The 15,567-nt window shown below is 42.5% G+C and overlaps 1 protein-coding gene and 1 long non-coding RNA gene across 2 annotated transcripts in view; both read right to left on the bottom strand.

Moving 5' to 3' along the window:
• The window catches only part of LOC136517433 (uncharacterized), a 156,123-nt gene that overhangs the window by 127,078 nt on the left and 13,478 nt on the right, over positions 1-15,567 (bottom strand). The gene's annotated exons all lie outside the window — the stretch shown is intronic.
• Positions 12,161-12,783, bottom strand: LOC136518184 (glutathione S-transferase 1-like). Its single transcript, XM_066511845.1, has one exon. The coding sequence runs from the start codon at positions 12,781-12,783 to the stop codon at positions 12,376-12,378; it is 408 nt and encodes a 135-aa protein (XP_066367942.1). The 3' UTR covers positions 12,161-12,375.

The following is a 15,567-nucleotide window of genomic DNA, read 5'->3' on the forward strand; positions in this document are numbered from 1 at the left end:
AGTTGCCTATATCTATTTTGAGTAGTCCTGATCATGCTGCTGCCTAACTTTTTGGTTTAGCGATGAGGTGAAACACAATGTCGAATTTGATTTTGATAGATACTTTTGTGCTGACCTGATTACTGTCATGGAATAAGCTATTAAAAAGAATCCAAGCTATCAGCATATACCGGGGAAGGGATGATTTGCCCATTTAATATTATGGAAATGTATATTCATCACATGATGTGACTAAGTTTATTGACTGCACGTGCTGGATCCACAGTAGAATCAGAAAAGAGCGCCTCTCATTTCACCATGTAGTCTGATGTGTATTTGGTCATCCTTGTGGTTATGGGGCTGCCAGGAGCAATGCTCACTTCTGTTTAGTGACCTAGTAAATTATTATAGAAAAGCCACATGAAAGTTGTCTAGGTAAGAAGAGGAGCATATCCCTGTGCTTTTATGTCAATTGGTATTTATTTTGAGGATATTATAAAATCACTCTCTCTACCATGATTTGAGAATATACAATTATACGTACTGTTGGCACACCAAAAGAATTCTAGATATGCCATAATCTTTGTGGCCTAACACTTAACGGTGCTTAAACTCGTAACATACCATGATTTTTTTTAGAAATAATAAGTCTAAGCCTTTTACAATATCTGTTTAGACATATAATTACTTTGTTGTTTCTCTCATCCAATTGTGCTATTTACTGTTCGGTCTTGATTTTGCCGCGGAATTTGTTATTTCTAATTTTTCATTCATTATTTGATGGGTGCTGGCCTATTAGTGAGTAATATGTATGGATGTTGTTTTAGGATAATTAGCAAAGTCAGGATTTATGACCCTCTTTTTGGATTTTTCAGTTTGTCTCAGTCCGCGACTTCCCGGCGAAGCGAGCTGATCTGAACGCCCCCGCTCTCTGCTCCAGGTATGCCTCCGCTATCTGAACTTGGTTGTGCATGCTATTAGTTTCCCAGGAAATCAGATTTGCCATCTAGTATAGGATGTGTCCTATTGACATTTAACGGTTGCTCCATTTCTTTAAGAGTAGGATTGTCTCCTTCAAACATGGCTACCAAGGACTTCCTTACGTAATCCCATGTTGACCTTTGCCTAGGATCTTTAGCTAGAAGCAAGCTTGCTATGCTGACAATAACAAGTGGCAAACCACCACATTTCTTTAGAATACCAGTTAAGATCTCTTCTGGTACATTAGGGCAAGCTTCTTCCGTACCATATATTCTATGAACAAATAGTGCTCTTGAGTTGTGCTCATTTAGTGTTTTCATCTCATAAACATTATCTTTATTGTTGCAATAGGCAATAGCAACAGAGTAAACCCTTGTAGTTATCACCACTCTACTATCACAATTATTTCCTAGGAAAACAGTTTCAATAACTTTCTAATCCCATATATCGTCGATTACTATGAAGTACCTGCAAAAACAAATTGCATGGATTAGTAGTGAAGTCTTAGTACAGTTGGCAAAATGATACTATTTTACACTATATCAGTTCCTTTTATCTTATATTTATTTGCTTCCTCATCCCTTTTACTGTCTACTGATGTCTTACCTCATTAAATGAGTATGAAACCCCACTGAAACTGGCTTTAGCCTTCAAGGTCATTCACACTTGCATTTTTAAAGCAATTTGATTCCCCCCCCCCCTGCAACTGTCATCAATTTCAGCAAAAACGTAGTAGTACTTTTTCTTTGTTCTGTCATGACAGTTTTCTGTTTTGGCAATTTTAAGTATTAGAAATGCAGTTAGCATGATAGGTGCTTGATTTTTCTGTTATATTAGCTGCTAGAAAAGCCTTTCCCGCTAGCGCTGTTTGTGTACTAGGAGCGATCTTAGACTGAAATGCTCTTCCTTTCAGTGAAATAGCAAGTGGCATCAATTTGCTATTATTAAGTGCAAGTGGCATCCATTTCAGAGAAAGCGTACTATTAACTTTTTTTTGTTTCGTCATGGGTTCCTGTTTTGGCAATTTGAGTATTGGAATTGCGGTTAGAATGACAGGTGTTTGGTTTTTCTGTAACAAGACTTGCACTTTCAGTGAAATGGAAAGTAGTGACATCCTTTTGCTACTTTGGGCTTCCCCTCTACTCTTTTTGTTCATTTAGCTGGTATAAAAGCTGCGCGAACAAACCACAGCTCTCTGAGTAGCTCAGCTAGTATGTACGATGCACAAGTGAATACTACTGGCAGCAAGCAACCAGGCCAACTTAATCGCATCTCAGTCGGTCCATGTAACCTCATTTGGCTCCAAGGACTCATGTCTGCCACGTGGAGTCGATGGTTCTTTGTTAGCTAATAGGTTTTAAGCATATGTTGTTGTGATTTTGAGTATTAGAAGTGAGCTTAGACTAGGAGGTGCTCAGTTTAGCTGTTGGAATACTCTTCCTTTCAGCAAAATGGACTGGCATTCTTTTGTTTTTAGGTGCAAGGATTACTGTTGCTTAGAATCAGGCATCTGATTGTGCAGACTGCAGGGTTTGCCTAATTGAAAATTTATTAGAATCACGTTCTGATTCTTTTTACTCTGGATTAGAATCAAGTCGATTTATTCTAGATTAGAATTACTTAATCATATCTCTTCCGGTATGTGAGTTACCTTTGATACTTCTCAATTATAATGATTTCATTCTAGCAGTTTGAAATTCATTCATTTCTACTTGTTCTCATGTTACTTCTATAATTTTCAAATAGCAATTGTATTTCAACATGAGTAATCTAACTTTCATTGAACCTTGTTTGTAAGTGCTTAATTCTACACGAATCCTTGAGTCATACATTTTTCTTAGGATATATCCATGACCTGTACTAGCTAATATAGAACTGAGCAAATTTTCTAGTGGATAGCTTTTGGTCCTTTTACCTTATATATATGTGAGAAATCCTTGTTACTTCAATTCTTTACTTACTTGATGGGCAATTGTTTTTTAGTTACCAAAAGTATGCTGTTTCTTTTGCAGTGGCCACTGCCGTCACCTTCAGCAGGGTCATCAGGGAGGTGACTGATGAGGTGTACATTTGTTTGTTTTGCTTCAAAGCGGGTTTTGGTGGGATGACAGAGACGGCGTGCAAATACAGACGCACGCTAGTTGCTAACTTGCTACCCTCCTCGGCTCCTCCCCTGTGCTACCCTCATCTCCTCTATTTTTGTCACCTTTCCTATCCTCTATGTTTGGGAAGCAGCTGCTGTTTTTTACACCTTTTCCTCTCTATGTTTGTTAAGCAGTTGTTGTTTTTTTGCCAAATCTCCCCTCTCCTCTCCTCTCCTTTGTTTTGCCGATGATGAAATTGTCCAAGTCCATACATTATATGGAATATGAGCTGATGATCAAGAACTCGTGAGGAACTTGGCATCATTAGCAGTCGCCCCTACATTACCTCCTCCTCTCTTCTCTGTTATGATGCCTTGATGCTCCAAGTTCAAGATCAGATGATGATTGATATGTTTCTGAGGCCTCTACTACTGCTACTACTCATTTTTTTATATATTGTTGTTTTATAGTACTACTTTAGTTTATAGACCTTTTTGATTTCTTATACCTTCTCGTGTACCTAAAGCACACTTTCTTGCATCTATTAGAACAAAGCGCGAAATAATGTCGCGGACACCAGACAGTGCAGCCCGATCCCCTGAGCATGATGAGCAGCCAACCTATGAGGAGCAAGCACTAGAGGACTAGCTTAATCAGGAGCAGTTCGATAACGAGGTAGAAAAGAATCTAGAAGTGATGCTTACTCAGGAGTAGTGTGACGAGGAGGAAGGGGGAGCAGAAGGAAGAGTAGGAGAGGCTGTTGAAGGCGAAGAAGTTGTTGATGATGATGAGGAGGACTCAGAATAGGGATATGTAAGTCCCGAGGATCCTTTCCCATGTGAAGCCAGAAGGAGGCCAACGGAGGAAGATTTGGACAAGGATTTTGACGCGAACAAGGAGGTAGGGAAAAAGCCTTAGCTTGTAAATTTTGCTAAAGCTTTGGTTGTGTTACCTCTGCTAACACTTTGACCTATCATATATACAGGTCCCTCCTGAAACTCAGAAAAGATGACGTCGACATCCGCGACATCTCGCTGGACAAGATGGAGTAGAGGAAAGGAGAGCAGAGGCAATAGCCATAGAGACGAACATTGAGGCCTCTGCTCCACAACCTCAAGACACAACCATGACTACCAAGCCAAAGAGGAAACGAGGGGATAGAAAAGCAAATCTATATCCAGATAAGGCATGCTATGTGATAACAGAGGTCGAGCCAGCAGGGGAGATTCTTGAGCCGAAGGAATTAAGAGGACGATTCTGTAATGCGATCGAGGCCCTAGTAAGAGATAAATTGAACCCAGTAGTCCCTAACTAGAAAGAGGTACCAGAGAACAAAAAGGATGAACTATTGGATAGGCAGCTGAAGCTCAATTTTAGATTTTCAGAGGGTAAGCACAAACCGGTAAAAAAATGCTTTCAGGATGATGGGAGAGTCATTCCACCGTTGGAGGTCGGAGCTCAACAAGAAGTATATCCAAAAGGGGTTAACTCCCTTCAATGAGTTCGGCAAAATGACTCCTAGTCAATGGGAGGAGCTCGTGGCTCAAAAGACTTCACCGGAGGCATTGGAGCTCAGTGCCCGTAACACCGAGCTAGCGAAGAGGAACAAACACCACCATCATCAAGGCCCCGGTGGCTACTATGCAAAGGAAGAGCAGTTTAGGAAGATGGACGAAGAGGTCACAGCTGCTAGGAATATCGATGTGATAAATTTGAAGGTACGCTCAAGGAATTGGATATATGCGAGGAGTACAGAATCATCCGGCGGTAATCTTAAGTTTGATAAGCCGGAGACCTAAGAGGTAGTATCAAGGATACTGAAATATGTTAAAGACAAGAAGAAGGGCTCATTCAATCCTTTCAGAGAGAGGGACGAGCTTAGCCTTGGCTTGGAAAACATGGAGCACACAGGCCACACCAGGGGGCTAGGGAAAAGGATGACCTGGAAGCAAGGATTCAAAGATGACAGGCACATGTTCAAGAAACATGGCAGAGACCAGGAGACTAATCTTGAGCTCCAAGTGAAGGCTCTAGTTGCGAAGGCGCTGGAGGAGCAAGGACTGTCTACGGAGCCATGGATATTAAAGACACCGCCAGGAGAACTGGCATTAGTTGGTAGCCCTCCGAAAGTTCCTAGCAGCCAAGGTTCCACTGCAGCCACAACCCCCGTCGATCACATACAGGAACCAACTAGTTGCACCTTGGTGTTTCTCAGCGGCCCGCAGAACACTGTGATGGAGGAGGCAACGGGTGTGGCACATCCTCTCGGTGGCTTACACCACAATAATAAGATACCGCTGGACTACACTAGGGTCGAAGTGCATACCGTGAAGTCCGAGTTCATGTAGTGGAGGATAGACTATGCAACTCCCGAGGGGCTGGTGTTACCAGGAGACGTTACGGGCAGTTCATCCTCTGGCACAAACAGGACATTATATTGACTGCTTCTTTGCCGCCTCCCCCTCTCCCAAATTTGGAGCGAGTTGTTGAGGTCGAGGAGATATTTTCACCGTCTCGTGACCACCACATTCCTGAGATGCCACATTCTTCCCCGCCTCCTATCGAGCATGTGCCTGATGAGATGCCACAACCTTCTCCAGCTCGTACCGAGCAAGTGCATGATGAGATGTCATAGTCTTCTCAACAAGCATAGCCAATACATGAACAACAAGTGCCTCCTGAAGAAGGTGATGCACAAGAAGATGAGGACGTGCCTAAATGGGAACTTCGAAAGAAGCATCCAATCACCATAAGGCCAGTTTATGTTCCGATGAAAGATGTTTCGTCGGTGTCCAAGTGGTATTCCCATGACTAGTTCAAGCCTGAGAACCAAGTTAAAAAAAGTCCCATCACGGGGTTCTGAGGAGGCCATCACTAGCAAACTCCACCAAATTACAAAGCAGTATCCAAATGTTGATGCCATCAAATGGTCAAAGGATTACCCGAAAACATATGAAAGAGGCAAGCCCTTGCTACCAAACCGGGACACCCAGCGCCTACCACTTGGAATGAGAAGGTTCCATGATTGGTACTTGCGTGTTCTCCCAACGAGCACAGACCTCATACAAGCATGCTTCCCCACCGGCACATTTGGAAGCCCAACCGAAAAAATTGTCTTTGACTTCAATGACATGCAGACTTGCTTTCACCTGGGAGCAATGGAGATGAATCTAATTCGCACGTGGTGCCTGTAAGTCCTTGTCCTCCCGATATGATATGAATGTAATCTTTGAATTTGGTTGTAACTAACACACGCCGTGATTTGTAGAATGCAAGTGCACATTGTCAAACAAATGCCAAGTGTGAAAGCCGGGTATATAGACCCTCAAGCTATAGCCCAAACAAATTTTAATTACCCTAAATAGTGGAAACTGGATGCCAAAGAGCTAGCTGCTGCAATGACTCTTCGGGAGAAAGACCACATCCGTATGGCGAAACTAAGGGAAGAGTCCCTTAAGGTTACGGCATACATTGCCCTGGCTTACAAAACTCTCCAACAACACTCTACTATATGGCTACCATACAACTTCGAGTAATTTCAACTCTATACTTAAAGCTTTATTCAATATATTTTATTCGATGCAAAAGAGCTTATCTAGTTCTATGATTAAATCCATGCAGCAACCACTAGATTTGTATAGCCATCGATGTCGGGAGGAGCATGGCATGGGTCTTTGATTCAATAGATAGGGACCCGGTGACATACAAAGACTTCATATCAATTCTCAAGATGTATACATATCGACAATCCTCATTAGCTTATATGTTTATATACATACTTGTAACGTTCACTTTTGGATACTAACAAGTTATATTTGCTAAAATAATTCGAACAGAGCATTTAGGTTCTATGTCACTAATCATCAAGGAAGGCATGATCTAGCAAGGAAGGAAAAGCTGGCTATAAAAACACTATGTGCGGTAAGTATAACTTACTTCTTTAGTACTCCATTACATGGCTATCAAAAGCATTACTTAACATTTTCATATGCAAAACACACAGTGCCCCAAGCAGAAGCCTAGGAGTGTACATTGTGGATACTATATATGTTCTATGATGAGTAACACCGGTGCCTACAGGAGACACCCCTTAATGGTAAGTTTGAACCTCTTCACCCGTAATATAAAAACTTCGTACATGGTATGAAATACTAAACCGAAACTTGTTCTCTTGTAGTGGACAGAAGAGAAATGAATGAAAAGAGACCCATACAAGGATGACCAACTCTTAGAGCTTGTCGGCAACCTTTGCAACTTCATATTGGACCAGATTGTACACGTCAAAGACGCCTACCATGACCGATAGTCTGACTTAGGTAGAAATCCACAGTACCAACACCTTCGTGAGACTGAAAGGCTAGCTATAGAATGTTGATAACAATGTTTATGGAATTTATATATTTATTGATGGATTGTATATATTCTTGTGAATTGGACTTGTAATTGTAGTTTATATAATACTCTTGTGCTTGTAGTCTAAGGGGTTCGGAACGCTGGTCGCGGGGCGTTCGGCAACACGAACGCGGTTCGAAACGTTGGTCGTGGGGCGTTTGGCAACGCGAACGCGGTTTGGAACGCTGGTCGCGGGGCGTTCGGCAACGCGAACGTGGTTCGTAACGTTGGTCGCGGGGCGTTCGACAACGCGAACGCTGGATGGAATATGCGGAAACAAACAGTGTTCTGGTCGAATTTGAATTGAAAATTTGAATTTTTTTTGCGGGAAAGCGTACTGTAGGGGCGGTTCTATATTGAACCACCTCTAGAAATAGGTATTATAAAGGCGGCTGGTACTACAGCCGACCCTTCAAATCTATTTGTAGGGGCGGCCAGGGAACCGCCCCTACAAATACATGATTTGTAGAGACGGTTGGTTAGGGGCGACCGGTCAAACCGCTACTACAAAGGGTTACGATCCGCCCCTAAAAAGCGTTTCTGCAGTAGTGCGCCCTCACACCTCACAGACCTCCAACAACGGCAACAACCATTAGAGATTTAGAGGCGGCAGACTTCACACGGCCAAGAACCAGCAGCGAATGGTTACAAATGTATTAGGCTCTTAAATTTCAGAGCCTATTTGTCATTTACACTGGCGTTTTGCATTACACGTCCGCCAATGTAAATAGTGTATTTACACTAGCGGCTTTCTTAGAGAAACCACCTGTGTAAATATGTATACACATGCGGTTATAAACCCGGGCCCACATATTTTACACTACTGGCGCTGCTCCTTATAAACCGCCAGTGAAAAAAAATGGCTGGCATCAGGAAAAATCGTTTTTGAATGTCGCATTCTCTCTTGATTCTTGGTCCCATACACGCACATTTATGCATGAATGAATGATGTAGGATCTCTTTGTTATGCAATCTAACCTATGGGGACAGAAATTATTAGGACACATATCAATAATCCTCTCCATGTACAATGTATAACTCCTTACTGCTGCCGTCCCGTGTATAAATGCTGGCCAAACATCGAACCCTTAAGAGAAAATATCTAGAGTAATATATATTCAGTCAGTTCACACAAACTCCCCTACATGCGTCCGAAAAGTAATACAATTCTGAATACCCTCAAAATAATACAGTTCCGAATTTGAACTAAGTCAATTCATTTTATGCTTGACAAAGTCTATAGAAAATAGTATCAACGGTTATGATTCAAAATAAGTATAACATAAAAGTATCTTACATGTTGAATCAATGTTACTTATTCTGTATAATAAATATTAGTATGTTCTAAAAAAATTCCAATTGACGATGTTTTCCTTTTTTTTTTGTTTTGCGCAAGCATGACAATAATGGATTCTTTTGTCCAATATTGGCACGTGCATGAATACTAGTATCACTTATATATAGTTGTCACATAATTGCAATACCAACACCGACAAATGCATGGGCATGGAAATTATTATGAGGTCAGAGATATCAATTGACTGTGTCTCCATGTATAACTCTGTCCTGTACTGCTGCAGTGTGCCGTGTACAAATGCCGGCCAAACATAACTGGAAAGCTCTAAGCACATAGCGCACGACCTCGGTGAGCATAGAGCACACACATAACAAACAAGCGAAAGAGAACACGAGGATTGTTAATTAGTCGCAAGACATTGTAGTCTTTTTAGTTTTTTCATTCATGCTTCACTATGCCAGAAACGCAGATTAGAGACACTGGTTAAAAGTCATCAAAGAGGCAAAAAAAACAAGTCACTTGTATTGCGTCGTCTCTGACTTGAACACATCGGTGATGGATAAAATGTGTCATTGATGACCCTTAATCACAGACAAGTATAGCCAAAACACGTCTCTAATGTGAATACTTGCCAAAAACACGCCAATCATGCATGTGAGTCATCAATGTCTCATATAGCCAAATCGCGTCTCTATGTGAGTCATCGGAGACTCTTATAGCAAGAATGCATCTCTGACAAGGGTCAAATAGGATCTAGCATCTTCTAAAGATAGGGGGTTTTTTTAGAGGCGGTTGTAAATCCTAGCTGCACCTAAAAATCAATTTCTAGAGGCGGTACGGTTTTGGAATAATTTTTAGATGCAGATTTTGATAGAGGCATGCATCTCTATTAAAAATGCCTTTGTTGCTAAAAGACATTTGTATAGTAGTGCCAGGGAAGCTTTTGGAGAAATCCATGAAACTGCAACAGGACAGAAAACACACAAGAGAAGGGGGGAAGACAACCATGTAAATTTCTCAAAAGACTGCCCCCACCCCCCTAAGAATCTTCCACATCCTTTACTTCTTGTGCTTCTTTCCCTTGTTGCTGCATTCTTCTTTGTCATTGTCATCAGTGGTCTTCTTCAAGTCATCTTTCTTCTATGTTTTCCCGATTGGATCACCCGATTGGATCATCGGTCTTTTTTTTGGGTGGGTGTGGGGGTGGGGGGGCGACGGGGGGTGGGGGGGGGGGGGGATTGGATCATCGGTCTTCCTTTTAGTCTGCAAGACTTCATCTTTCAGGTTGGCTGGGTCTATATATCGATCTTGCAAGAGGACGAGCCTAGCTAGGTTTGTAATCGCGTTATTGGACAGCATTGGGGGGTCGGGTTTGCTGGAAGACACATCCTATCATAGGATACTGGGGACTTGTAAGTTGTAACCCATCTACAGACTTCTGATTCTACTACTTCTCGCCTCAGTGAAATTTTCACTCTTTAATATTGAAAGTTCAACCCGGCCGGAACGGTTCGAGAACAGCAGCATCGATTTCACTGGACAGCATTTTGAGCTGCTGCCGTTCGGCGCGGGCAGGAAGGCGTGCCCTGCAATCGCCATGGGCGCGGCCATCGTCGAGTTCAGCTAGGCCAACATGCTGTACTGCTTTGACTGGGCGCTGCCTGAGGGAATGAACGCAAAAGACCTGAGCATGGAGGAGGAAGGCGGGCTCAGTTGCCACCGGAATTGAAGGTGCCGCTCTGCCTAGTGCCCATCAGGAACCAATGGCAGCAGGACTGCCGTATGGGCCATCCTTGATTTTTTTTTGGACCTGGACCGACAATAAAATAAGGGTCTCTTAATGTCGTAAACATATACATACATACAGCTCAAGGTTCTGGGATTCAAAACTGGAAAAAATTCGTGCACTTCAAAAAATTCAGACCCGGATTCATCCAAGTTGATCAGCCAAAGTTGAATTTTGATAAAAATAATTCATGGTTGTGAGATACTAACACAGAAATAATTTGTGGCCGTGAGGAACTTGCACGAATTTAGTTTGTGCCAGGTTTTTTACTCGCACAAAAACTTTTTGTGGTGGAGCTAAACTCACTGAGGGCCACAAACCACCACATAAATGCGTACACACCTACAGCAACACTATATCTCCCTAGAACCAACCATCACGAAATACATGTTTTTTTTTACCAACAAACAGGAAAAAAACCAATTCACTACGCAGCATATGCATATCTTTGATAAAAAGATCATGAGGGTTTTGTCCAACTGGCTTCATGCGTGTGTACCTTCCATTGTCATCTACCTGTGCCGACATAACGTATATGATTCGGTTTTCTCCCTCCATCCCTCTGGTTTTTTCCCTTCCTCCGGTTTTCTCTCCCTCGCATCCTACGTCCAATTTTCATTCAGTGCCCCAGGTCCCTTTGATTACAGTGGCGATTGATTTCTTTCTCCCCCATCTTCTTAATGAAATACGCGTGAAATCATGTTCTCGAAAAAAAATTCTTTCTCCCGCGTTAATCATGGTAGCTACAGGGAATCGCCCCCCACCCCCCCACCCCCACCCATCCCATTGACCACGATTGCCGCCTTTATGATCATGGGGATATGATTTGATCTTCCTTCCTCTAATTTTAAGGACATGACTTCTTTGGGTAGACACAACACTCTTCATGTTGCTATGCAAGGCATAATTTCTAGACCTCAAGCATGACAATTAAATCTGCAGGTGAGTTCCTATGTACTTCTTTTCATGATTATATAAATAGATTGCTACCTAATAATAATAATAGTAGTAGTAATAGTAATAGTAATGGTATAGTATTACTATTACTACTACTACTACTACTATTATTATTATTATTATAGAAAATATATATAGGATAAGGAAGTACATGGAAAGAGGCATAGAGGTGGAAAAGGCCAGCATATATATAAACATTGAAGTCAGATTGGAGGCCTAATCTATATCAAGTTCAAGTCCACCTTGGGCACCATGAGTAACTCGCACTAAAAGCGATGCTCAATTTGCATACAGATCTCAAAGCTGGAGTTATACTGTACCATAAAGGACCTAGCTAGGTTTGTCATAAGATCTTTTACCTTTAATAACTACCAATAAAGGGGAATAATACAACGAAAAATATTTTCATAATATATAACTTTTTGCGTTTATATGAAATATTCTGATAGATATAAATTAATGACATAGCTAGTTCGACTATGTTAAGCATTCCAAGAGCATTAACATCCATCATTTATGCATGTGAAATATTCCAAATTGTAAGTTATTCTGACTTTTTTAGGTAGATAATTTTTGCATGCATCTAGATATAGAATATATCTATAATATTAGAAAATCTAGAACGGAGTTGAATTTAGAACAGAGGGAGTAGTAGTTATCTTGATTAAATGAGAAGATACTATATATACCAAGCACATAGCTTATATTATTCTCAAGACACGAAAACATGCCGACGTTGTTCTCAGTGCAATTATTCAAAGGATCACATACAACTCGGCTAGCTTATTCAACACAACAACCTGCTGGATAACATGCCGATCGATCGAGAACCAGGACACAGCTCGATCGTCGGCTTATATATATTATTATTCCAGGAACGTACGAAGACTCAGCTCACTTCAAGCAGACGGCTTCATGAGCGCGGCGACCTTCTGGACAGACGGCCTTGCCATGAGGCCATCCCACCATGCCTTGACGTGCGGGTACGCGTCGAACACAGAAGCATGGGGCGTCGCGAGCAGGCAAAGCGTGACGGAGACGTGGTTGAGGTCGGCGAGGCTGAGGAAGTCTCCGGCGAGGTACTTGTGCTTGGCCAGGCGCGCCTCGTACACCTCCAGCACCTTCTTCAGCTTCTCCAGGTTCTCCTCCACCACCTTCTGGTCAGTGGTGCCCCCGAACATAGGGCTGACGAGGCACCGGTACAGGATAGGGTTCAGTGCAGCGGTGTACTGCACTACCCTAGATCTGTACATCACTGCAGGTTCAAAAACCCCCTTCACTGCCGGATTTTGAGCCGACAGTGGCATACCGACAGTGATATGAGGTTGACATCGCTGTCGGTTCTTAAAAACCGACACTGATCTACAGACAATAGTGTCGGTTCGTGGTTCCACCCGACAGTGTCTAGTTGAATAACACTGCCGGTTTGTAGTCCCCACCGACAGTGACGTTTGCTTTAAGGGTGACGTTTGCTTCAAGGGTTTCGGTTCTTGCCCAAACCGGCAGTGTAGATCAAGCCAACACTGTCGGATTATGGCTCAAGCCGGCAGTGTTGAGCAAACCAACCCTGTCGGTTGATGGCTGAAGTAGGTAGTGTTGATCAAGACAACACTGTCGGTTCATGTCTCAAACCGGCAGTGCGGAGCATGAGAACACTGTCGGTTCATGGCTCAAGCCGGCAGTGTTGAGTAGTCCAACACTGTTGGTTCATGGCTCAAACCGGCAGTGTCGAGCAAGAGAACACTGTCGGTCCATGGCTCAAGCCGGCATAGTTGAGTAGTCCAACACTGTTGATTCATGGCTCTAACCGGCAGTGATGGTTACGACAACACTGCCAGTTTGTTGCTAACCGGCGGTGATGGCCCATTCGCATTTTATATTTATATTTTTCGTGGGATCGGGTTTCGCTTTATATACGCTACGTAGACGACAGGTCCATAAATATTAAACATTACAAATGTTACAGTTACAGTTCAAATGTTATATCTAGATCTCGATCCCTCAAAACAAAAAAGAAATGTTCTCAGACTTCTTACAATAATCTGGCGAGCCGCTCTGGGCCATACTAGTCCTTGTACTTCACGGATTGTGCAATGGAAAATAGTCCATCTTTTTCCAATACCTCGGCTAAGATGAATTTTGACAGCTCCGATTGTAGTGCGACGATCTCCATCTCTAGCAGCCTTTCGTGCTTAAATTTCTTGCGCTGTCGTTTAAAAAAGATGATATCCAAAGAGGAACAGTAAATTATTTTGTTGAATTATTAACAGACATAAATGAAATGGGGATTATACACACCAACTTATCGGCTTCTTCCGATTTCCCGCCGATGTAGCGAAGCATTGCCCACATTACATAAAACCCGCATTCATTGTTTCCCGCCGGCTGTGATAGGTACTTCCCCTCCATTTCGACAACCTTGAATGGGACCGGCTTCCCACCGATATGGCTTCTTCGGACACTGAGCAACATTAAAAGGAGAAACATTAGAAAGCGGGCATGTGTGATTAGAAAATAATATGTTATTAGGATCGCTTACTAATTCAGCACTGACACCAGTGCATCCAGATGATGAAATGGTTTTTTCTTCGAGTCCCACACCTCGAGCAGATTTTTGGCAAGATTAACACAAATGAAGACGAAATAGTTGCTGCAATCACAGAATCATAATTATCGAATAATCTTAACGAAAAAAGAAGCATAAAATTAAAAGCCAAGAACACATACTCGCAGTTGTAGGCTAGAAGTATGTGAGTTTTCTTCTTCATCGTGAATTCGTCGAAAACATCAATCAATCTCTGTTTCAAGTCTTCCACATCACATCCATAGAGGCCTAGACATGTCCTCTCATTGACTCGCATGGGGTCCAAGAAGCCTATGTAATCCCATTTGCTTTTTAGAATGCAAAATTTTGCTATACAGCTACATAAAATCATGGGAAGTGCTCAAAAGTTAATAATTTGTGTATCGAGAGAGTAGTTAATTATAATATCATGCGTTTAGGGTACTTACATAGTCCACAACGTCAACAGTTGAACATCAAGATCACGTTTCTGGTATAGCTGGAACAAGCACTCCCACTCGACATCGAACTTCTCTTCTTCAGGATAATGGAAAACATGTGGCGAACGGATAATAACCTCAAAACCAAAGTTGCCCGTCTCTGTTGCTTGAGCCATGTAATATTCATGTAAATGGCGCATATATATTGCTAGATTTTTATACTCATGATCGTGAACCAAAAAATTGCCCCTTACATACTTCATTGCTGGTGTTGTCGTCCCTTGTACATCATAATAGATGGTCGCGGCCTCTTCCATGGTTAATCCTGGGTTGTCTTCGACGTACTTATGTACGTTCCTTAAATCATTATTGTGTATTTCTTCGTCTCTTGTTGTAGCGTATTTATTCTGTGTTTGCCTTTCGAATTCGGACTTCAACATAAACGAAGGCATTGAGGCACAGAGATTGAAGAAACTAATACAATCTTCCTTCTTGACGTGTGCTGTAAATTTTTCTTCCATCAAGGAGGTAACGCTGCCACTGAACGACCTTTTTCTTTTCTGTTGGTCCACTTTGGGAGCATTAGCGACCGAATCCAAGGACCTTTTCTGCGACTACGAGGATGTCCTTGATCTTGTTTTGGGCTGAGGTGGAGGAGAAGGATGACGACGAGAATTCTGTTTTCCCGACGCTGATGAAGATGGAGTCGGACGAGGAGGAGGAGGGGGAATCTCTTTTCTCGGGGCTGATGAAGATGGAGTCGGACGAGGAGGAGGAGGAGGAGGAGGAGTCTCTTTTCTTGGGGCTGATGAAGATGGAGTCGGACGAGGAGGAATAGAAGGAGACCTCTGTCTTCTCGGGGGTGATGGCTCCAGATGAGGAGGGGAGTGATCTTTGTTGGGAGATGGTGAGTTATCATCGCAGGTGGGCGAAGACTCGTAGTCGTCCTCATCATCAGAGGACAATTGGTGGTCAAGCTTAATGAAGCGCTTGCGCCAGGCCACTTGAGAGCCCTTGTTATGACCAAGTTTCGGCGTGTCTTCCGCTACGGGGTACTCAATGGATATCTTGTTATACTTCTTATCAAG

This window comes from Miscanthus floridulus, chromosome 17, assembly GCF_019320115.1.
Source record: "Miscanthus floridulus cultivar M001 chromosome 17, ASM1932011v1, whole genome shotgun sequence".
NCBI classification, from domain to species: domain Eukaryota; kingdom Viridiplantae; phylum Streptophyta; class Magnoliopsida; order Poales; family Poaceae; genus Miscanthus; species Miscanthus floridulus.